Source organism: Triturus cristatus, chromosome 6, assembly GCF_964204655.1.
Source record: "Triturus cristatus chromosome 6, aTriCri1.1, whole genome shotgun sequence".
NCBI lineage: Eukaryota > Metazoa > Chordata > Amphibia > Caudata > Salamandridae > Triturus > Triturus cristatus.
This window is the reverse complement of record NC_140589.1, coordinates 517,925,603-517,950,796: the sequence shown is the minus strand read 5'-3', so window position 1 is coordinate 517,950,796 and position 25,194 is coordinate 517,925,603. Positions and strand designations below refer to the sequence as shown.

General features: G+C 46.7%; 1 protein-coding gene across 3 annotated transcripts in view; it reads left to right on the top strand.

The window, feature by feature from the left end:
- CGAS (cyclic GMP-AMP synthase) overlaps window positions 1–24,838 on the top strand; it is a 222,844-nt gene extending 198,006 nt beyond the window's left edge. For 2 of the 3 annotated variants that reach the window (XM_085610943.1, XM_085610944.1), the window contains exon 5: window positions 21,111–24,838. In XM_085610943.1, the coding sequence (XP_085467069.1) occupies window positions 21,111–21,465 (355 nt within the window). In that variant the 3' untranslated portion in view covers window positions 21,466–24,838. The remainder of the gene's footprint in view (window positions 1–21,110) is intronic. The other variant, XM_085610946.1, reaches the window with a different exon arrangement.
- Window positions 24,839–25,194: the final 356 nt, after the last annotated feature.

Here is a 25,194-nt window from a genome sequence, read left to right as displayed (position 1 = left end):
CCTGAGGGCCTTCTGAAACTCCTGTGTCTTGGAGCTGTTGGTTGCTGGAAGCCCCTTCTATCTGCAGAATCCCTTGAACTTAACCACAGTGTAGCTCTCAAGGTTGTTGAACTCAAACTCCATGCTTGCTGGCAGAGTTACAGGCACAGTCATTGGGGTGAAATTAAAGTGAATTTGAAAAAGCAAAAGAAGTCAATCGAGGAGAATTTTAAACAATTGAATTTGATGTTGGCTTATGTATATGGGATTTTGGGGCTTAAACAAAATCATTGTGTGGCAGTGCACAAACACAAGTACTGGATGCCAGAACTGAACATATATGTAAGAAATTGTTTTTATGATTGAGGGGGTTGAAGACCCTTCTCAAGCAATAACCACAGTCCTTGTCAGGGTAAACCACAAATGTCACTAACTTGACCGGTGCTTAACCCTCTGGTAGGTTGGCAGACAAGCAGTCAGTCTTAACATAGAGGCACCATGTGAAGTATTTATGTAGAAAATAAACAGTAATAAAGTTAAAACACAACACTAGAAAAATCCCACATGAATTTAGAAAAATAGAGAGCAATTTAATAAATAAATTGACACCAAATCCAATCAGTAAAACCAGAGTTATGAATTTTTTAAGTTTTCAGCAAAAACTATTGTCTAAAAGATCAAAGCACCAACCGGGGACATATAATCATATAAGACCGGGGGAAAGTTTAAAGTTCTGTGACCACGATTGAGTATGGTCCAGATGCACAAGTTGAATTTGGCCCAGGCACAGCTTACATTCGTACTTTAAAGAAAGTTTAAAAAAAGTTTCTGAGAAAGTACAGTTCAGCGGAGCAAGGTAGCCGGCGATGGACGATGCGTCTTCAGGGGAGCCGCAGGACAAATTCACAGTTCAGATTTCTACATTTGGACTATGCCACTTCTTTTGAAGTTGAAAATCTCCAGCAAGACAAAGCTGCAGGTTGCCTTCCTGGGAGGTCCAGCTGACCAGGAATTGCTGCTGCAGAGAATGTAGTGCAAACTACAGGGAAGTTAGGCCAACCGGTAATGCAACTTGGGCATATCAGCAAACAGGTAGGTCGTGGTCTCCTATCATTTCTCAGGCCACTTTCTGGTGGAAAACTTTCTACGTCTCATGATTCAGATTTTGGCTGTTTGAGCACCTTTAGCACCACTTGAAGGGCAGGACTCACTTCAGGTATGGTCCAGATTCAGGGTTCATGGTTGTTGAAGCTTGTGCCGCTGTAGCTCAGAACAGGAGGCCAACCAACTAGCCCTTGGAGTCACTCTGGTAGTCCTGGGTTCAAACTGCAAGGCAGGCCTTAAGCAGCATGACCATCCTCTGAGGGTACAAAGCAGGCTTTAGAATTTAGATCTATTTAATTATTTTCATATTGGGTTCATTACAAAACTGCCCACCTACATCCATTGGCCGGTGGTGACTTAGGTGTTGAGATATTTGGACATTGCAGACACTGAACCTTAAGTAGGCAAATTGAAAATGCAGACTTGAAAGAAAGATCAAGAAAAAACAGGGTGGGGGGGGGGTTAGGCGTTGCTACTCGTAAGCAATATAAACTAGGGGTTTCAATCAGGTGATGTGTTGCTCATTAGACACACCTACTGGTATTGAACGCAGGACTCGTAAGTAGCGAAGGAAGAACAGCTACCGAAACTCAGCAGACAGATATGCGAGGCAGGGTTGCCACATCTTATCAAATAGGGGGAGACGTTGCGTTGCCAGTGCTGTTGGCTTTTCCATCCCTATTGTGTCCCATAGCTTGGGTAGCCAATCTAAATGTATCAGGATAGCTTCTGTGCCCCATTTGCTGAGGAGGAGGTGTTTGGCTGCCTCTCGTGCAAGGGTGATAGCTCTACCTCTGGGGACCATAGAAGTTAGGTGAGAGGGTTTGGAAGGTCCAGTAGTATATAACTTGGAAACCTTGGAATATCTGTTGTGTAAATAGTACTTATCACCTCCAGTATATCATCCCAAAAGGATTACAGCATGGGGCACTGCCATAGGAGGTGAGTAAGTGTGCCCTGTTGGCCACAGCGATGCCTGCAGCGGTCATCCCCATAAGAGCCCATGAGGGCATTTTAGCAGGTGTGAGGTACCAGTAGCGTGCGATTTTTAGTAGCATCTCCTTACTGGTGGTGTTTAGGGAAAATGCGCTAGTGCGGTGCAGTATGTCGTTCCACTCCCTGTCAGTGAAGGGTCTCTCGCATTCCCTTTCCCATCTGGCTCATACGGGTGATTTTAATGGGGTCTGTGGTGCATTTAGGAAGGTGTAAGGTCAGATAGTATTTTCTTATCCGAATACCTTGTGAGTAACCGTTTTTCGCATGTGGCCTGATCCAAGGTTGTATCACCCAGTGTGCTACTGGTAGATACTACCAGTGTGCAACCTGAGGGAGGTCCTAAGCGGCTTGTAGTGTGGGGAAGTACATAAAACCGTTAGAATCGAATAAGTCTCCAACACATTTGCAGTTGGCTTCCTGCCAAGCCATATATGCCACTCCCGTGGCCGCTGAGGGGAAATCTGGGTTGCATATCAGGGGAGTCTGAGGAGATAGTGGTGTGGAGAGCCCATGCCGCAACTGGACTTGGTCCCAAACCTCAAAGGTGGCTCAGATCACTGGCGGGATATTGACACTAGATGGCCTAAGGGTGTTTGGAATCCATGGTATTTTCCAAATGTATGTGCCTACAATCGTCTGGTCCTCAAAGCACCAATGCTTCTCTGTTAGGGCGTGGGACCACTCTACCATGTAGCATAATTGTGCTGCTTAATAGTACCATCGAAGATTTTAATGGTGTCCGCCAGATAAAGTCCCAGATGAGGGTTTGTAATTTATCCAGGATCGACAGGGGCTTGGAGTGGTAGAGTCTGCATGACATAAAAAAGTTTGTCGTAATGTCATTTTAATGGCTGCTATGTGTCAGAGGCAGGACTGGTTGTGGGCCTTCCAGGTGGCGAGAGTAGATCGCGTGTTGGCGAAGAGGAGGATGCCGTAGTTCTGGGTCACTGTGGCCAAACGTGTAGGATGGATCTGGAGCCTCAGTTATGGGATCCCGTTCTCCACCCACTGGAAGGGCATGAGCGTTGCCAAACGCACTGTCTCCATCACTGGGATGGCTATAGCGAGGGCCAGGGATTTTTGCAGATTGGTCTTGAACCCAGAGATGGTACTGAATTCGGTTTGCTCTGTCACCACGGCTGTCAAGGTGTGCTCAGGGTCTGTGAGGGTCAAAAGGACATAGTCTGTGTATAGCATGATCTTATGATCTCTCCCGGCCATCTGTATACCTGCTATATTGGGGTTGTTCCATATGCGCTCCGCTAGGGGCTCCATATAAAGCGCAAAAAGTAGGGGAGACGGGCAACCCTGCCATGTTCCACGTGTGATAGGGAATGGGGAGGATTTCACAGCATTTACCTGTACAGTGGCCCGAGGGGCAAGGTAGCATGATCGGACCCACTTATAAAACCGGTAGCCAATGCCTACTCTCTGTAGGACACTGTGTAGAAAAGGCCAATGCACATGATCAGTGGCCTTTTCAGTGTCAATTGAGAGCAGCAACGTCGGTGTCTGAATATCCTTCAGCTTATACAACAAGTGGCACAGCCGCTGTGTGTTATCACTATAACCCCAGTCCGGTATAAATCCCGCCTGATCTGGGTCTACCAGACCCTGGACGTAGGGGGCTAGTCTGTGAGCGAGAACACTGGCAAAGATTTTTGCATCAACGTTCAAGAGGGAGATAGGTCGGTAGAAAGAACAGAATTTGGGGTCATAAATTACTTTTGCAATTGTGGCTAAGCACATAGAGGCAGGTAGTGTATTTGTATCACTGATAGTGTTAAAAAAGCATGCCAAGAGGGTGGCGAAAGACCTATAGAATTCGGCACAATAGCTATCTGGGCCTTGTTAGGCTGTAATTTCTGGATGGCCTCTAAGACCTTCTGAGTGGTGATATCCACATCTAGAGTGGAGAAAGTAGTTGCACCAGCTTCAAGGTAGGGCACCTGAAACAGGTACACCTGCGCATCAGACTCCAGTAGGTGTTCAGCCGTGTAGAGAGATTTGTAGAATGCATGGAAGGCATCCGCTATGTTTGCATCTTGTCGGAGGGGGACAAGTCTACTCCCTGTATTTCATGGATTCTCCGTGCAGTAACCTGAGCTTGGAGGTGGTGCGCAAGTATACGTCCTGCCTTGCTACCACCTGCATAATATGTTTGGTTAATGTGGAGCAATGCGTATTCTGCTTTACCCATATCTATCTCCCATAATTGTTTCCGGGCGGCTGTCAACTGGCGGCGAGCTGTGTTCAAGCCGTACGTACGTGGGTGGCCTCAAGTTCTTTAACCTGTATATCTAGTTGATGGCATTTGGTCCGCCTCTCCCTGTTATGAGCTGTGGTAATTGTGATGAAGTAGCCCTCAACCACGACCTTAACTGTCTCCCATAGTGTGGCAAGGGTGGGTGCGCGTGTATCATTAATTTCCAGGAAGGTGGTTCAAGCTGCCAAGGAGTCTGAACGTACTTGGTTGTAGGTGATGAGTTTTGTGTTAAGGCGCAAGGTTGGTGTGGCCTGTGCCCGCCCCCGTAAATCGAGATGCAGAGTGATGGGAGAGTGGTCAGATAACGGTGCTGCATCGATGTCTACTGAGACAGTGTCACAGGTAACTCCTGGTGTGGTTAAAAAATAGTCGATGCGGGCATGTTTGGTGTGTGGCTGAGAAAAATGTGTATTCATTATCATCATCATCAAGTCTTTATTTCGATTAAAATAATCATAAAAGACAGCCCAAACAGTATTAGGTCAAAAATGCTTAAGATAAGAACACAGAGCCATAAATAGCAATCATAACAAATATCGCTAAAAACATTAATTACTACTAAACTTTGTATCATATAAAAAGGCTCGAAAGTACAAAAACAGCAATAAAAACATATAGATACATCGATAAAATGTGTGAGACAAGATAATTCAACACCATTGTAAGTTCATTAACAGGGCCACGCTAAAATAACTTTATGTAGAAGTAGTTATAACTAGACTTGGGTTTCTCTTATTTTTTTTGAACGGATAAGCCAAGCCCATTTCAAAAATGTCACCATAGCAATAACTATTGGGTCGTTAGTGGATGTCTGCAGAATCCTTAGGTGTATTCTATGGGTGTGGGGTGCATATGACGCCATACATCAGCCAAGCCTGCCTCCTCCAGCCAATGCCTGGTGCCCGCAGTGAGCCCCCCTGCCTGACTTACCTTGGGGGTACTCCGATCCTTATGGGCATCCATTACAATATTAAAGTCCCCTCCCACCAGCATGTCTTTGTCTAAGGTGGTCAAAAGCTGGCTCAGGGAGTCCCTGATAAGCAAGATTCCTGGCGTTGGTTAGAGGTGTAAATTGGGGCTGTAGTGTATCTAGTACCATAGAGTAGAACCTGCAAAGCTAACAACGTGCCTCGTATGCCCAGAAAGACCTTTTTCACCCACCCTGGCAACCGGGTGGCAAGCAAAATGTCGATCCCCGTTTTTTTGGACCCTCCAGAGGAAAAGAACTGGCGATCAAACCATCGGGAGTGTAGCTGTGGCTAATCGCCCTGGAGTAGATAGGTTTCTTGTAACATCCAAATGTCGCATTTGGAGTCCCTGAGGAATGAAAGGAGTGCTAAGCGCTTGGATGGGGCATTAAGGCCTCAAACATTGAGGCTCAGAATAGTTAGCGCCACACAAATACCTGGGGAAAATATAGCTGTGTACCTCCCCTAGAAGAATGCGCCTGGCCTCCAACATGGGGTGTAAGAAGTCCATGATACGTGAGGAGTAGGAGATGAGAGAGCAAAGGGGAGAAGTAATAAAAAGAAGAAAAGATAAACAAGAAAACAAACATTTCCCCCACCTCGGGTCGAACAACAAGTGTTTGCTTGGGTCCATGTTGTCGGCAAGCTCACCAGTAAAGCACTATCCGCAGAGGGGAGCTGCGCCGGAGTCTCAAGACTCTGTGGCAGGGACACTGCACAGGGTAACAATTCAGCAGTTGCCGCTGTCTGCAGAGCCAGAGAGAGGATAATCAGATAATGAATCAATCAAGACTCATAAAGATGATCAATGGTCTTCAGTTGCGAGGACTGGGTTGCCCTCCCGTTGGAGTTGCTAGAGTAGTTTATTGAGGGCCTCCTGGCTGCTGGCCTCAGATGGTTTGCTTAAGACCTTTGCCTTTTGTCTCTTGGAGCGTTGCAAGGTGGATGCTGTTATCGTAGGGTGTCAAGGAGGGGACAATGCTCGCGAGGGAGAGTGTAGATCTGGCATGTCAGGGATTCGCTCGGCGTCCTCCAGGGAGCGTATCACTCGGACCTCTTCCTGCCACACAATCTGAAGGCGGAAGGGATGGCCCCATTTATATTTGATATTCCGGTCTCGTAGGAGGTCCGTGAGTGGGTTACTACATCTACAACACTGCAGTGTCAACGGCGAAAGATCCTGGTATAGCCACAGCAGGTAGCCTTCGCATTTGGTGGCGGATAGGTCCTGTGCAGCTAACATGATGACTTCCTTCTGTTGGTAGGAATGAAGACAGGTAAGTATGTCCTGAGGGTTGTCCAACGTGGTGGCCAGGCGTCCAATACGGTGAGTTTGGTCTAAGATGATCTCTTGGTCCTGTAAGGAGGGGGTGACACATTTGAAAAGGCGGATAACTAAGTCTTCAAGACCACCTGAGATCGCTTGCGATGGAACGCCCCTAATTCGTATGCTGGAACGACAGGATCAGTTCTCAAGATCTTCAAGGCAGTAAAGGAGATCCAGGTTTTGATTGCGTAGTGCCAACAGTTCCTGACGATGTCCCTTGAATTCCTCCTCACGAGCATCTCGGCCCTCCTCCAGGAACACCACTCTCATACCCACTGCCTCCACATCGGTGCGTATTTCCTAAAGTTCAGGGGTGATATCATGTTTAGACCAGCAAAATCCTCCCACAAAGTCCCAAATAAGTGCTCCAGGAATGTTTTAGTGATGGGGGAGTCATCCCGGTCAATATTCACTGTTCCGGCATCTTGTGGGTGTGGGTCCGGCACTACAGGACCCAGCGCTCCCTCTCCCTTCTTAGAGGTAGACTTAGTGAAGATGTCCTTGACTGAGGGTTCTTTCTTCCCTGCGCGAAGAGAGGACATAGTTAGGTGCAGATGACCATTAACCTCCGCTGTGCGCAGGCCCAGTGCAATCAGTGTTCAGGGTAATTCGGGAGCCAGGTGCGGAAGGTCCCTCAGACCTAGGTAGATAGGTAGAAATGCCAAGTGTACACTGAGCCAGGTCAGGGATTCCTATCACCACCAATGTGAGCAAATGACCTCTAGGCTAGAGCACAATGCAGGGGGGCCTCCTGTCGTGCGGGACCACCAGGAAATACCACGCAGGGCCCCCAGCTCCAGCAGCTGTAGGTGTGCCCAAAGCTCCGTCCAGCCCTGTGCCAGGTACGAGGGCGAGCACTGAAAAGGACACAGTCCACAGGAAGAAGGCAGAAATTAGAGGAAAATTAAAAAAGGGTTGGGGAACCAGCACCCCCGAGGTGGGCTGGCCCACCGTCCGCAGAAGGTAACCGACATGACTCTCGCCCTGCTGGGCCGGGACAAGCCCTGGGTATACTGGATGTCCCTCCTGGGGTTATGTCCCACTGTGTCTCAGTTAGAAATGGCGTCAAGGCCGCTGCCCACCACTGCCGAGGGCAACACACCTCTGTACGTGGCCGGGAGGCACCTCCTGCGGGAGAGTCTGCTCGTCTCTATGGGCCAATTCAGGGGCAGCCCTGGTGGAGTCGGGACCAACAGCAGCACCCATTCAGGCAGGGCCTCCGGGGGTGGAGCATGTCCCAGCCTCCTGCACACCACCCGTGTGGCTCAAGATACCACCGTGGCACTGGGGGAGCTCCAAGGGCCCAACCGGATCGTTCCCTGCCGCAGCCTGCTCTGCTGTGCTCCCCCTGCGCCAGGAAGTGGCTCTCACACTCACTCCCTGCCGTTACAGCTAGGGGAAGAGAGCCGCACCCCGTGAGCCAACCAAAGCAAGGTCCGGTGCCTCCGGTCTCATGGCTCCATCGATGTCTCTTCAGGTCTCCGCCGTCGGGCTGGAAGGTGAGCCCACACCTCTGCGGAAGGCCGCGCAGGCAACCCATGGCTGTATCCAGTATGGATTGGCAAACGGTGCTTCACTCCGCTGAGCCTGCTCAGCTAGGCCTGAAAAATCCAGCAGGGATGTGAAACTTAGATGGTCGCCGTCTTGGACAGGCCCCCCCCTACAAAGCAGGCTTTAAGCAGCTGGACAGTCCTCTGGTAGAAGCAGGGCAGTGCTGTGAAGTACAAAGCAGCCCTCAAGCTGCACAGCAGTCCTCTGAAATGCAAGGCAATTCTTCTGAGTGTCCTCCGCAGCTCTAGGAGTGAACTGAAGAGTTAGTCCGAGGGTCCAACCTGGTGCCAGCCTTTAAAGTAGAGGAAGCTTCAAGTCCACCCCCACATCTGATTCTGTAAACTTCCTTCCTTTCCCTGCCCAGGCTCCAAGTGGTCTAGGGTGATAAAAGCCTAGTGTCAAGTCTCTTTGTCTCACTGTCTGGGAAGGATACACAAAAGCCAACTGCCAGCTAATCGTAGTCATGTGACTCAGGACACAGGTTGCAGGCACCATATGGCTAAGACAAGGCAATGGCAACTTTCTAAAAGTATAAAATAAACTAGGACGCAAGTCTTAGAACTCTGTATGCACTACCTGAGATCACTCAAAAGAGTGTTTAACCATGTGAAAAATTAGTAATCATATTGTCAACAATCACATGCACGACATAAACTCATTTATAAAATTGATATATTGAAGAAAGATCTCTGTAGAAACTGCAATCGTAGATCACAAACAGTCTTTAATTGAAAAACAAATAGTTGAAGATCCCGAAGGAGTAATTCCTCTGAATGTGTTAAACAGCACACAAGTAGATCCCACGGATAATGAATAAATCCCAATGCATTTTGAGCATGAAAAGCTGCCCTTCGTCAGGGGAATCTAGAAATAAAGTAAATTAATGAATTCATGTCTTGATAACTAAATGTTCAATACAAGTGCTGGTTCGTGAGGAGCAGAAGCAGCATAAAATTACAACATGCTTAAGCGCAACACAGAATATATGTAGCTCATGCGATGACAAATGCACGTAGAAGAAAGTAACAAAGCATTAAAAAGAAATTATTTGAAAGAAGGACAGTGACCAGTGTTGAAATTTCCATGATATGATTAAAAATAGCACACTAGTTGGACTCATGATGAAGAGAAAACAGAAAACAATCATGCACCCGTGTGAATACAAACAGAATGACTGTGAGAGAACTGCAAAAACCAAGGTGCTGCAAAATGACAAAAACCATACAAGGTGCAAAACCGCAAGCGGGTGTCACCTATACAACACTACACCAAGAGAAAAAAATGTATACCTGTAACAAACTAAGGACCACGGCAAAGCGTCAACTAACGCACTACTAAGAGAGACGGTACTGGGGGGCGTGTCTTGGCGCCAACAGCAATGGCTGCCTAGCCGAGTAGCTCTGCCGGAGCCGAAGCCCAAATCCCCTCAAATCTCCTTTAATAATCCTTCAAGACGCGATCACAACTGAGCCGGACACCTGAGTAATAGGGACAGACCCGAGACCTGAAAAGCGCGGTCCGAATCGTGGCCGTGGGACGCGCTCGGCCCAGGGGGCGCGGTGTCGACGGACTGGGTGGCGAGGCGCGGCCTGTGGATTATCGAGGTGGCGTCCGGCCCTCGTGCTACACACCTGGACACAGGTGAATGCTGCTCGGCTGATCGGCCCCTGCCCCTTTCTGGGACGACCAAGCGTAGGCTGGCAGACGGCTGTCTGCAGTCCGGTAAACCCACAAAAACACTGCCATCTGTGGCGCAACAGAGGAGCGGCGGAGTCTCCTGCATCGCTGGACGAGGCCCGGCTGGAGGAGGAGACGGGAGCGGAACGAGATTGGAAGGGGGAGAGGCCGTGGACCTCCCAGCAACTGGTGAGCCTTCCCCCTCTCCACACGCCCGAAATCATGCTGCCGCTTGGTGGGAGAGACTCAGGGTGTGAGGCGGCACCGGCTGAGTGGGAGGCGCAGCGCGCAGTCGGCAGGCTGCAGGGGCTCATTTTACCGCGCCTCCCGCGTTGCAGCTGAAATTCGTTTCCCTTTTCTCCCAGGGTAACTAAGTGCAATTGCACGGGCCTGAATCCAGACAGGGCCGCGAATCATAGCCCAGGGGGCGGCGCATATTGAGGTGGAGAGGCAGTGAATTCACAGGGTGGCTCCCTTCTAAAGCTAGAACTTGAGGGGTGCTACTGAACTACCCCTAGGGCGAAAATAGACTGGCAGGGACTCCACACATGTTGCAGATATCATTGATAGCCTCTTATCCGGGAGCTGATTGTGCATAGAGAAGAGCACAGCTGGAGGTGTGAGACGCACATAGACCACCTAGACGGGGGGGGAGGGGCCAAGCCACCCGTTAGCTGAGAGGACGCTACCGCTAGGGGCTACAAGGGTGAAAATTGAAGAAACCACATCGTGCTACGTGTACGAGACGCGCCTGGAGCGGCCGAGGTGGGTGATACGCGCGCCCCCCCCCACTAGACGGAGTCAATTGAATACGGCCTGTGTCAGTTAGCCCTCCCCCCAGCCGCGATACGGTGAGCGCTGGAAGAAAGATCGGACCACATACGTTCATAATCAGGCTGCTGGACGGTGCTGCCATCCTGGCCATCAGATCGGATACCTCAGACTCTCGGGGTGGGGATCGCCTTGCCAGCCCCACGACCTGCGGTTGATACAGCGGAAGGCAGAGTCCAGTAGACGGGATCGAAAGGGGTAGAATCGCCTTAACGGAGACGGACGTCTCAGGAGGAAAGTTGCTCCCTGGAGGAGTGCGCATGCAACCTGCGGACCGCTATCATGAAACCAAAGAATGCCCCAACAGTGCAATCTAATAAATTGGATAAGTATGTAGTCCCGAAAACGGAGCCGCTGGATGAAGGGCTGCAGGGGGACCAGCAGAATGAAACGGAACCATCTCTCCAATCTATAATGACAGCCATCAATGGACTGGGCACCACCCTCGAAACAAAAATGGACAAAATGTCCATCGAAATGAATTTGATGAGAACCGACATGAGTAAAACGGCAGATAAAGTCAAAGCAAACGAGACTAGCATATTGGAACTCCAGACAACTACCAAAAAACTTGAAGAGCGACTCAACACCCTGACTCACCAACACCGCCAAATGGCCCTAAAGCTCGAGGATCAGGAAGGGCGGGCCGCCGCAGTAATATTAGAGTGGTGGGGGTCCCGGAGGGAATGGAGGGACCGAGCATCGACCTCTTCCTTGAAGACCTGATCCTAAACCACCTCAAACCGAAACGGCTCTCCTCGCTCACCGAGCACCGGTTCTCAAGCCCAAGCCAGGAGCGGCCCCCAGGACAATTATTGCAAAGATCCTAAACTATAGAGACCGCGGCGCTATACTGCAGGCGGCAAGGGACCAGGGAGACCTACACTATGAGAACGCCACTATCCGGTTCTTCCCAGATTTCACTCTCAAAGTCCAGCAAGAACAACGATCCTGAAGGCGGTTCTCCGACAACGGGGGCTTAAATATATGATGTTCTTCCCAGCGAAGCTGAAAATAATCGCGGCTAGAAGGTCACTCTTCTTCACCACCCCACTTGAAGTACAGGACTGGTTGGATGGGAGAGTAGAGCAGAAGAAGCCGCCTGGGTCTGGGAGGGACCGGAAGGAACCCAATACCCGCGGGCCGGCATCGCCCGGGGAACGGTCTGACACAGAAAGGCGCAACATGCGCTCCTGGAGATCGAGATCCAGCAGTCCGGGTCTGCCGGCGGCACAGAGAGACTGAAGGAACATGGGTTCCAGAACTGCAGCCGGGGACAATGTCGCCAAACCGTAATGTATAAATTGTCTTATTGCTAGAATAGAGGGTGGCAGACATTGGGGCCTGATTGAACTGAACTATGGCCCATTACAGTTGAAGGAACTTTTTGCAATGCTGGATAGGCACCTGGACACTAGACTGAGCCTAAACTGTTGAATGCAATGTGTAAAAAGTACATTCCATGGTTGCATAACATGATTGCCTCATATGCTGGGCCATTATCCTTGGATCCCGTACTTGACGAAAGTTTTTGAGTAATGCAGGGGGGGGGGGGGGGGGGACCTCGGGCGGCCGGAGTTGACTCTAGCCCACTTCCCCATGTCACAGTTGACCAGTTACTAGGGCGATTGGCACTCTGCTAGTTGGGGATGTGGGCAGTTTCAAACCTACGTGGCAGGGTAGCAGGGAGGGGGGGGGGACAAGTGACACAGGAAGGTTGTGTGTTTTAAATTGTTTGTTGTTGGGTACGGGGGGAGGGAATGGGGGAGTTTCCACTGTGGTCATGCACTTTACAGTCCTTAACAAAGGGGTTGTGTCACAGGCTTTGTGGGTTGTTCAGAGACCTCTACTATAGTAATTGGTATGCACTGGGATAAAAGTCTTAAACTCATGAGTTGGAACGTCAACGGATTGGGTGACAAAATAAAAAGGAGTTTAGTGCTGCAGCAAATTAAGAGACACTTGCCCGATGCTGCACTGCTCCAGGAGACGCATCTAATCGGTAACTCCTGCAAGGCGCTTAATAGATGGGGCTACGTAATGGTGGCACACGCCAGCTTTACATCAGGGTCACGAGGGGTGGGTTTCCTTCTCAGACGCACCTTTCTCTTCAGTATACAACACACGTGGGTCGACCATTGGGACGCTTTGCAGCGGTCTCGGGGAGGTGGGAGGGGCGCACGCTCACATTAGTGGTGGCCTACATCCCCCCAGGTCTCCAAGTACAATCATATAAGGATTTGGGTACACTTCTGCTCTCCCTGCCTGAGGGGCATCTTGTGATCGGGAGAGATTTTAACTCAGTCGCATCCGGGGCGTTGGACAGACACTCACCGCGAGACATTGGCGCAGGGCAACAATGGCTCCCCAACTTCCTTGAGGTGTTTGGCCTCATTAATCTTCGGAGGCGGCACCACCCCACTTTACGGGAATATACGTTCCTTTCGGGATCGCACCATTCCCTCTCGAGGATTGACTACATGCTCGCACCCCCTCAAGATGGCGTAACCACGCGTGAAATCAAGCACTTGGCGAGGGGTGTCTCGGACCACTCCCCCATATGGGTCCACCTCACTATAGGTGATAAGAAAGTCGGCTGTGTCGCGCCGATAAATCCCTGGTACTTAAAAGACCAAGATACCAAATCCATTTTGGTGCGCGCAATTGATCAATATTTCTCAGATAACGAAGGTACAGTGAACTCCCCCACTACTCCATGGGAAGCGTTTAAAACGGTTCTACGGGGTCATGCCATATCAGCCATGGCGGGAAGGCGCAAAGACAAAGAAAAGCAATTGGTTGAGATTGAACGCGACCTCCTCCGCCTTGAGGAGAGGGAGGGGCACGACGCGGACCTAGCCATATCCCACCAACTGCAAAGAAAAGCAGCCGAATATAAAGCAATTGCGACTGACGCTGCGAAAACCCTTGCGAGAGATAGAGACGGGCAGCTATATGACCAGGGAGACAAAGCGGGTAGAATGATAGCCTGGTTGGACAAAAAAGAGAGGGCGCAAAGAGTGGTATCGGAACTAAAAAGTAGTGCGGGGGGGTCCTTACTGAACCTCACGATATAGCTAGAGAGTTCGTAACACACTTCGAGAAAGTGTATCAGAGGGGCTCGGTTCTCACAGAAGAAGACTCATCTGACTTCTTAACAGATATCCATCTACCTGTCCTCTCCGGGCACGATCATGAGGCCTTGGAGAGTGCTCTCACAAGTGACGAATTAGCCAAAGCGATAAGAGATCACCGCGCGGGCAAGGCGCTGGGCCCTAATGGCCTTCCCATTGAACTATACAAACTTAAGCCAGATAAGTTGGCGCCTTACCTAAAAAGCATGTACGAGGATAGCAGGAAAAAGGGGAAACTGCCAAGAGACCAGCGTATAGCCACGCTGGTCACCATTCCCAAGGAAGGGAAACCTAAAGACGAATGCACCTCGTACAGACCGATTTCCCTGTTAAATGCAGAACCCAAGATACTTGCCAAGCTCTTGGCCAATAGACTTCGGCTGGTTATATCCAAACTGGTACATCCAGACCAATCGGGCTTTATACCGCACCGAAATATAGCCCTCAGTCTGCGGCGTCTCCATGGGGTGCTGGGGCGCTGCTCCGGCATCCAGGAAGACGCGATAGTGGTCTCATTGGACGAGACAATGGCGTTCGATACTTTGGAATGGGCATACATAATTGCTGTCCTTAAAAAGATGGGCTTCGGCCCTAACTTTATAGGGTGGGTGCAGCTACTATATGCGGAGCCGCTGGCCCAAGTGGCGGTCAACAACAAAATCTCGGACGTGTTCACACTGGGAAGGGGAACCAGACAGGGATGTCCACTCTCGCCACTTTTATTCGCACTTTCCCTTGAACCACTCGCAGCCTGGATACGAAGGGATGCTTCAATCCGGGGACTTCGATGGACCGAGGGATGGGAGGACCGGATCTCATTATACGCAGACAACATCCTTCTCTATCTTGCCTCCCGTCCACGATCACGGAGGCATCTTTGCCAGTTTTGGAAGAAACTCGGGCTTTCAAATTAACTGGAGCAAGTCGTTGCTATATGTCCTCCATGGGAAGGCCCCATCCTTGCCCGGGAATTGCCCAATCCAGATAGTGGCCGAGGGATTCAAATACCTCGGCGTATTCGTCACCACAGATGTCAAGATACGATATGAGCCGAATCTCCTCCCGCCCTTGCAGCGGCTCAAACGTGACACAAGCACATGGAAGGCTCTGCCCCTGTCTCTCCTTGGGAGAGCAGCGCTTTTCAAAATGATGGCATTGCCCCGCTTTCTATATGCCCTTCAGAACTACCCTGACCCAGTCCCACACGTCTTCTTTAAAGAGGTAGAAGCCCTGCAAAGGGATCTACTATGGGACGGGAAACCGCGTATAGCACTCCGGAAGTTAACCCTTGGATGGTACGACGGGGGTATTGCCCTCCCAGACATCAAAAAATACTACTGGGCAGCGTAACTATCCGCCATAAACCAATGTATGTACGGAAGCGGGGACGACCCAGCCTACTGTATGGACAGATGGCTGCTACCTGGAGGAGACTTTACAAGAGTGCTTTACTCTAGGCCGGCTAAATTTCCACTTACTGGACCCACCAGACACACGGTGCAATTGTGGCACTTGGTTAACCGTAACCTGGGATGGGCCAACAGACTCACGCTTGCGACTCCCCTCTGGGACTCTGAACAGCTGGGAACACTAGGGCGTACTAAAGGGTTCGACAAGTGGGACCTCATTGGTATCTCCCATATCAGGGACCTCTGGGGCACAAGGGGGTGGTGTCCTTCACCTCACTACAACAAACACATGAGATGGCTGACTCAGAATATTTTAGGTACGCGCAAGTCAGACACTCCCTCCAGGCTAACATTCCAGCTGGAACGACACAACCAGAATCTTCTCCTCTCGAGGATAGATTGCTTGACGGACACTTACCAGACAGAAACATATCCCTCACATACAAGAAACTTGTCCACCATACTCCAGACCCTTTGCAGGCACTCAGGGAGAAATGGGGGAGGGACGGGCTGGAAATTGACGACGAAGAGTGGCAAGAAGCACTCTCCTCCCCCAAAGAAGTCGCCATTTCGGCGAAATTGAGGTTGATACAACTAAAAATTGTGCACAGAGTCTACCTCACGGGGCGACAGCTAATGCTCATGGGTAGAAGTGAAGATGGGATGTGTAGGAGACGGTGCGGACTGGAGGGTACCTTCCTGCATGTAATCTGGGAGTGACCGCTGATACAGAAATACTGGAGAAAAATCCTCGAATGCATGAGTATGGTCTGGGGGGTGGCCCTTCAGCTGGAGATTAAAAGATGCCTTTTGAATATCTGGGAGCCCACAGAATTGAATGTTAAAGGGAGGCTCTGGGTGACACTTGGGCAGATGATCGCCAAGCGGAATATAGCGCGACTCTGGGGGGCTGCAGCACCACCGACGGTAAATGGATGGAAAGAGGATATGGATTGGTGCATGGCAAGGGAGAAAACAGTGTACATAGCCCGTGGATGCCCCCGGAAATGGATAGCAATCTGGACTAGGTGGAATGTGTATCGGGGAGGAGTGTACGAACACCCTAAAATTCCTTCCCTTGACGAACAATTTATGATGTGAAACCAATTACATGTAACATTGAAGTAAATTTCGCAACATGATGCGCAGTATCACTGTTTGTAAAGACACGGTACCCTGTAATGTGAACCTGATTATTTGTATGACATGACCCTTTTTAATTTTTGATGTTCAATAAAAAGAATTTATAAAAAAATAAAAAGAGAGGCGGTAGTGTGGAAGTGAAACGCAAGATATAAATAGTGTATAAGGCCCAAGCTAATGACAGAAACAGCGGTTGAAAAACGTAATTCACCAATGCGATAAAGTGAAATGACGCCTGGTAGAATAGTAACAGGCTCAATCAGAGTACGCTTCCCGGAAGTAAAGCAATGCCAGAAATCTGCGTGAACAGAAACCTATTCAGTAACGTACCAAACAACCAACAGCAAAATAGAACAGATATTGTGCACTAAACATTTCCACTCACCAAACTTCTAGACGGGCTGTGATGAGAAACCAAATGAAGTGAAGAAACGCTGTACAACAGCGACCATCCAAGGAAAACAGCATCGTCAACAGAGCTTGCAACTAAGCGTGTGCGAACGTAACCGCCATATAAATGAAAGCGTCAAGCCACGTGCCGTAAAAGTGGCATTTTCAGAATTGTGACTTAAAATCTGACTGTACCATTAAAGAGGATTTTAAATTGCAATTCTTTTTAGACCAAACATGATATTTCTACCTGTTCCCAATCCAAAGTTAGCACTTTAAATGTAATAAGGTAACCCCATGCTATCCTAAGGGAGAGGTAGGCCTCACAGGTGTGAAAAACAAATTGGGGAGTTTCATTCTACTAGGACACACAAAACTTAAAAGTACGTCTAACTTTTTTAATACACTGCACACTGCCATGTGGGCTGTTTATGGCCTACCTTGGGGTAACTTATATGTATTAAAAAGGGATGTTTAGGCTTGGCAAAAAGTTTATTTTGTCCGGCCGAATTGGTAGTTTAAAACTGCACCAAGGCTGCAGTGGCAGACTGGCATGTGTTTTTAAAGGAATACTTAAGTGGGTGGCACAATAAGTGCTGCAGGTCCACTGGTAGCATTTAATTTACACAACCTGGGTACATGTAGTGCACATTACTAGGGACTTTTAAGTACATCAAACATAGTAATAAGGGTAGACCAGTTCTACCATGTTTTAAGGAGTGAGCACAAGCACTTTAGCAGTTGTCAGCATTCGTAAAGGACACAGAGTCCTAAAGCCAATAAAATTAGTTTTAGCAAACAGGAGGGAGAAGGCAAAACATTTGGGGAAAGACCACACCAAAGACTGGCAGGTCTAACAGTGACTCAACAACTTTGACTCCCTATCTGAAGAAGCTGTAAGGAATTAATTGGGGTTAACCTTGCTCGTTGAAGCCTGACTAACCAGGCTTTTTGGGCTAGGGTGCCTAGTGAGAAAATCAGGATCACCAGGTACTGGTCAGTGACGATTGACCATCTGCTACTCACTGGTGGGCAAAAACAGGCATTTGAATAAGTGCCCATCAAGATTTCAGTGAGTGTCTGGTTAAAAGGAAGCAAGGGTCCAGAAGTGGCTGGCCCTGCCTACACAAGTTCCAAAGGGACGTCAGTCTTGGTCTTTACTAAAGGCGCCTGCAATTCCAAGACCTATGTTGTTCGTTGGACTACTATTGCAAGTGATGCACTCTTTGGTTGGTGGTCCAATAGGCAAGTTCAACCCTGCACTAAGATAGTATCAAACTGACCTCTTGTAAGTTCAGGTAAAAAACTGCCATTGTAATGGCAAGAGGGGAGGTCGCTATCCCCACTATCATTATCTCCCTCTGATGGTGTACCTGGTTCAGACGCAAAAAAGATGAAACCTCTGCTGGTGCGAATACCCTGGTCGAGGCACTGTACAGCGTCGGGTTGTATGATGACTGGCTGCACTTCAGTAATTTTATAACATGACATCGGTTTAGGTTCGGCTGAAGTCTGTTCGGGGTGAGACCGCAGAATCCGCACCACATTCTCTTTGGGGTCAGTACCGGTGTTGTTCATGAACGGGTCGGGTGCATGTCCTGGAGCCAGGGAGGATGTATGTAGCAGAGCTAGTATGGGACTCAGAAAGGGTCATAAGTTGATGTGGCATTGGGACTGATCGCCTCCTTCCCTGACTCGGCAATATGAAGAGGTAACGACGGACAGAGCGGGGCCTCATTTAACCTGAGAAAGGTTCCAGGGAGGTGAGGTTGAATCCTTGATCACGCAGGGTGATGATTGCATCCAGTGATTGAAGGTTTCGCATCAAAGCGAGGTTGGATTGTTCTAAATAACTCTTTTTGCTCTCACCTAAATTGCTCTCAATGAATAGAGTTTTTTTATATGCAGTAGCTAGAATATCATAGGTCCTGAAGAAAGCCGGGGGTAATTCCCAGTTAGGCTGAAACATGTCGACCCATTGATAGCAGTCACTAGGATTACTGCTATGATTTAATAGCAGTTAATTGTGATCACTGTATTATTTGTTCATTTTTACTAGGTGTGAGGAGGGTTATATTCCCTAGAACGACTAGTCTCTCCACACAATCTTTTTAATGTCCTTTTCTTTTTTGTTGCACTGCAACACATTAGATTTCTTTACTACTCAGTACACTCTTTTGCTGTTGTTGTCTGCCCGATTCTGGTAAGGCATTTCTTATGAGCATTAGAGCTTGCCATAGAAGCAATCCCTATGATCAAGAGATTGATCTTCTGTTTGTGACGGATGACCAAATGATAGCATTGATCATCAGAGCTTGATACCTTAGCTCTATTGCATACAGCAATTTGATGGTAATCCTTGCTCTGCTCTGAATGCCAGGGTGTTATCACTACTAACTTTCAATTTCTGTGTATATCTCCCTATGTGCTTTTGTGATTGACCCCCAGTTCTTTTGTGTATGTGGAATTGGGACTGATCTGCCTATAGGAACCAGACTGAAGGCCCCTTCAGTTCCATGGGGGACCAAAAATGGAGCCAGAGGTGTGCCTAAAACCTTCAGCATGGCCTCTTTGAAGGCTTCAATCGCCTGCAGCACCGCCAATGCCTGGAAAACGTGGGGCATGCCAGGATAAGTTGGGGAATCGGCCCCATGACCAGGGACCCTAACTGACATTGTGACACCATTGTGCCTTCTCCTTGGATACAGAATGGCAGGATGAGTTTGAGTCCCCCTTCGCTATTTTGTGTGTGCATTTAGACTTCCTGGAGTACATCGACCACCAAAATAGATTTCTTTTGGTAGCGGGACCGATTCTGCGACCTGTAGTAGGCTCAGGAGTTTACTCAAAAGCCACAACTACTTCTTATGTTTGTCATGTACAACTCCACTGCTCGATCCCAGATTGCCCTCAGGCGTATGAGGACACACTTATTGCACAACTTCGAGTGGTATCCCAAGCCTAAACACCAGAGACACACCTTTTGTGGTTCTGTGACTGACATCGCAGCATGGTTTTAATCTTGTTATTTTAGAAGTAGACATTGTTCTCTAGCACACTGGATTTTATTTTAGGAGTTGTCAGTAGGCTGACAAAGTTCGGAGTGGAGCTCCAGATCTGCACCAGAAGGCGTGAAATGAAAGGAGCTGACATTGGTGAGCAATGCAGCTCTTCTCGATCACTTCTGGGGCAGTACAGAACCAGCTTTGAGCCACATGCTGCTAGCGGCACATGAAGCATTGCTGAAAAGAAAATTCCAGGTTCAGTCTGGCATCCATGGAGCGTTCTAAGGTGAGGAACCTGTGGTTAGAAGTAACCAACAGAAATAATGCTGCAGACAATGTTTCAAAGAGTGGTCTGGAAATATATCTGCTATAATACTATGAACATTTGCTCAGATGGCTGAAAATGTGTATGCAGGAAGCTACTTGTTGGAGCAGTAAAAATATGTATTTCCAGTCAACTTATTGCGCATATGACGTAAATCCAGGTGCGGTGATTCCGTTTAGAAAACCATTTATAGAGTGCGCAAACTATACTTTTGCATTACCTCTGGATGCCATTTTATACACACGATAGGTCTACCGGGTTGTTCTGGACCTTTTCTGGGTGCGGTATGTCCGATACCACACGGAAACACTCACAGATTTACCCAGATTTAATTCTGCCATTTACTGCAATACTCGGAACGAGGGCCCAAATGTTGTAAGCTGCCACTCTAAAGATTTAGAGTAATTTTTAAGTGAATATAGAGACAGCCGCTGAATCTCAACGTGGATAGAAATAGATTCAGTATATTGTGGAAGAACGTTACCAATAATGTTCATAGTCTACATCTTAAATCCGCATAGGAAAAATGCCATGACTTTCATTTGTGTATTCGGTAAGAGAGTGGGAGAGATATGGTAGAAACAATACAATTGCACATGGATATAAGAGAAGGAGGAAAATAACCCAGAAAATATGCTTCAAAAGTACAGGGGGCTTCTTAAAACCTATTATGCAAGGATCAGAAATAACATATGGAAGTTCTTCTTCACCGAAAGTTTGCTTAATACATGGCATCTCCCCCCACCAGGATGGTGAAGGTGAAATCAGCAACACTATTATACATAGCACAACCACAGTTTAGTAATCCTAGCATGTGATCAAAAACTAGATACAGGAGTAGTGGAGAGTTTAATGTAATTTACTGACCAGGGAAATCAGATTAGTGAGACTCCTTCTTGCTGTTGGTATATATGTGTTTACTTGTCTTGCAGACTTATAACTGCAATATCACAAACATTCAGTCTGTTATTATCAACACGTCTGTAATCTTTTATTTCTTTGCAGGAAAATATGCCTTAAGCTTTTGAAACATTTGCTGGAAAGACTTAAAAACAAACATCGGACGAAGCTGGACAAATTTTGTTCATACCATGTGAAGAATATTGCTTTCCATGCATTTTCCACTTATCCACAGGATGAGCATTGGAAACCAGAAAACTTGCAGACTTGTTTTGATTTGTTAATAGATATCTTTCTATGCAACCTGAAGGATGAAAAATTGACTCATTTTTTTATTCCCAGTTTCAATCTTTTCTGCCCAGAATTTATTGAGACACAAAGTTTACGATATTTAGCCAAGAAAATTACATTTGAAAAGAACAACAAGTTCCCTATTTTTAATGCTCAATTTGCGACTTAAAAATTATTTGCACTATATATTTCAAATTATTTGTTGAAACATCAATTTTTATTTGAAAGACAGTAAGCTGATGATAAAATACTGTGGTTTTTTAAAAGTAGTTTGTTTCGTTGCTGCTCGTTGAGATACAGTAGAACCATTTGCCATCCATAAACTACTTCAAAGTTGAAGTTTAAATGATAAATCTCTTAATTGTACAGGAAATGACTAAACTAGCATTGACAAATCCTAGAAGTCGTGCTCACATTGCGATTTACAAGCCAGACCCATTGTCTTTGCCAAAGATTGTCAGTAGAAGGGAGATATACCGGGTCTGCTGAATAGCTACAGTTGCCCAGTGGCAATCACATTAGAGCCCCCTAGAATGGGGATTAGATGGTTCTGCCTGCTGGCAAAGGAGCCACTGCTCAGTGGAGTGGAGTTGCTGGGCACACTTGCTGTACAGCAGTGTCCCAGTGGCAGGGGAGAGGACCCACGAGGTGGCCATCGTGGCATTGATAGAAAGATTTAAAACTTTCATATACTCAATATTTTCATATCATTCTTTGATACCGTTTACAAAGCATTATTTTTGTTCCTGCCTCAGGACTTTTAATATTTTGTGAGGACTCATGGCAGTGGAGATGAGTCGCTGGACGGCCATCTTAGTGGTAGGTTTTAATTTGAGCACTGACTAAAATAATTAAAATAACTTTGAAGAAGTAACAAAATAAATAATTGCTTGTGCACAGGAGGAAAGCAAGCCATAACATATTGAATGTGTAAGGATAATCCCTCATGCATCCCCATAGAGGACGAAAAATATACCTAGACAATCAACATAAAAACGGTGAGTTCAAACTATTCCTGTAAGCTGATGTGATGGTTAGTGTCTGCCTACTACCGCTGAATAAGACTGGCCGAAAGCCCACTATGTATTAGTATATTATATATTTTTTTAAAGACCTAAAGGAACAATTCAGCAATTTGTTTTTAATGTATTTTGCCTATATAATCCATAACACTCTTTTTTGCATACAATATGCAAGTTCCATGTTCTTGCAAAGGAGTCTAACAATCCATGGTTAGTATGCAACAAACTTTAGGTCTGAAATATATTCATACTTTATTTCAAATTACAATCTCAATGTATTTGTCCAGAGATACCTTTACAATTCTCACTTTAGTTATTATGTGCACTACAGTTCCAGGGCTCCGGGGACAAATGTTCACCTTCTTAATATTTTCTCAGCTGCAAAGAAAGCCCCCACCACAGACTCTTCCCTGTCCTGAGTGTAGACATTTGTGCGTAGCCATTGCACAAGGAATGTTTTGCTCTGTAAAGATTCCACATGTTCTGCTTGTCATTTTGACTGCATATGAATATCTTTGCCCTGAAAATAACGGAGGCCATTATGGAAAACAAGTCTCTACATTCTTGTTTTAACACAAACATTTCAAGGCTGCTTATTGTCTCATAAACATGACATCCCATCCTCGTGTAAATGAAGGATACAAACATCCCTCTCTTGGATCTAGCGAATCCAAGATGGTTGTAAGCATTACTTTGAAATACACTTCACAATCTTTTATGATGGGAACAGAGTTGAATAAACACATTTATGTAAAGAAAAGGAAACTGAGGGGCATATTTACAAGGGCTTTATCTCAGTTTTTTTGGCTTCCAAAGCCAAAAAGCGAAGATAAAACCAGCGCCCTATTTACAATAGGGTGCTAACATGCATAATCGCATGGTAGCACCCTTTTTCCCCAACGCCTCACTTTGCATCTCCAATGAGATGCAAAGTGGGCGTTACTGGGCGTACCCAAGATGGACTACCTTGCAAATATCGCTGATGTTTACATCGCGATATTTACAAGGTAGCCCACATGATTTAGCACACATTAGATTTTGGCGAAAACAGCCGTTTTCGCCAAAACCTAACATCTGCTAAAATCCTGATTTAGGCATCCCTAACATAGGGGATGGATTATGCTGATACGACCCTGTGGGTCGTATCAGCAAGGTTATCGCCCTTTTGCAGGGAACATCGCTGGAAAACCAGCGATGTTTCCTGCAAAAGGGCGATAACCTCGCTATCGCTGGAACTTTTATCGCCGTGGAGGAACGCGTTCTTAATAACGCGCTACTAGGGCGATAAATACCAGAGATAGCCTGCGATAATATAATTATCTTTAAGCAAGGCCAGTGATGATTATCGCTGGCCGTTGTTAATATGCCCCTGAGTGATTCCTTCTTCAGAATAATGAGATGTGATGTGCCTTAAATACAACTGCTCCACAATCAGCTGGTTTCGGTGAAACGAAAAGCAGAGCAACATACCGTGCATTATTTGTTTATTTAAGTAAGAGTGTATATCCTCCCTCTGTTGTTAGATCTCTTGTGTTGATGAGAATTTTATTCACAAACAAAACTAATAATGTGCAACACTTACGTTTAAGTATGACATATGCAAAATTTGTAGTAGGTAATCATACTAGACCTGCAAGTAAATAAAAGTGCTGATTTAACTTAGCCTAACTGTTGATGACATTTTAACTGAAAAATAATACATTAACACTGAAAGCCCTGTATTTCACATTGAATAATTGTTTGCGCACAATGTTTTTTCTCTTTGTTATAGATGTTGTATTTTTCCAGAAGCCTTTTGTTAGTTAGCTAGTGAATAGGCACTTGTTTTGTAGTACAAATGACAACTAATAGTGAGTTCTCACCAGGATGAGAGGAGGCAACAGGAAGGATGATTCATGAGAAGAACTGTCTGAACCACAACATACAAATGATGTAACTTTTCAAGGTCTAATGTCAAAAATTCTATTGTACTACCATGTGAAAATCGGGAGTTTGCTTATTCCCAGGAGTTTACTGAAATTCTATTGGAGAATGGAGAAGACGGACGAAAATAACATAGAATTTGTGGGTTTATATTAGTGCATGTTCCTAGAGTAGGATAGGATTCCTTTCCCGACTCCTGTCTGCGGACTCATCTCTGAGTTTCTTAGACTTCTCTATATGAGAGGTTATTTAGCCCATTTCTTTTGTCTGTTGATTTATGACTGTGATTATTTTCCAGTCTGATATGCTAAATCTTTATGCTTGCGCATTGATTCTCACATCCAAACGATTTATTAGGTTTCTGAACCGACGCCTCTTACTCTTATTATTCCAACTTGATTTAGATTAAGGAAATTCCTTTATGGAACATGCTTGCTGCATCATAACATTACCTGCTATTATTCTGACTTATGTTTTACCTCATATTGAAATATCAATTATTGGACTATGTTCATTTAATGCTAATGCCTAAAAGATTAATCCTTCCTGAATAAAATTGAGGGATCAGAGGCTTTGAAAATAAAACATATAAAAACATTCAGAACTCTCATTATTGACTGAACTAAAGTCTTAATAATTTATTGCTAAGTCAATGATTGCTCCTTACTTATCCTTGTTGACAAAGAAAGGTCCATATGACCACTGACGCTGGTTGTTTAATGATTGGTTGACGAGTCATCAAGTATTAGGCTGTGATAGACCTGTGAAAGAAAAATTGTGACAGGATTGGAGAAAAGTACTTACGTGTACGAAATGTAACAAACACATTGGGATTTTCTTAATTGATTACTGTTGATGTGTTGATGGTGACCTCAGCTAGGCCTACCAGTGCAAGGGGTTCGCCCTTCTCTGCACAGAGTCCTCAGACCAATAGGAAGAAGTTGGCACAGAAA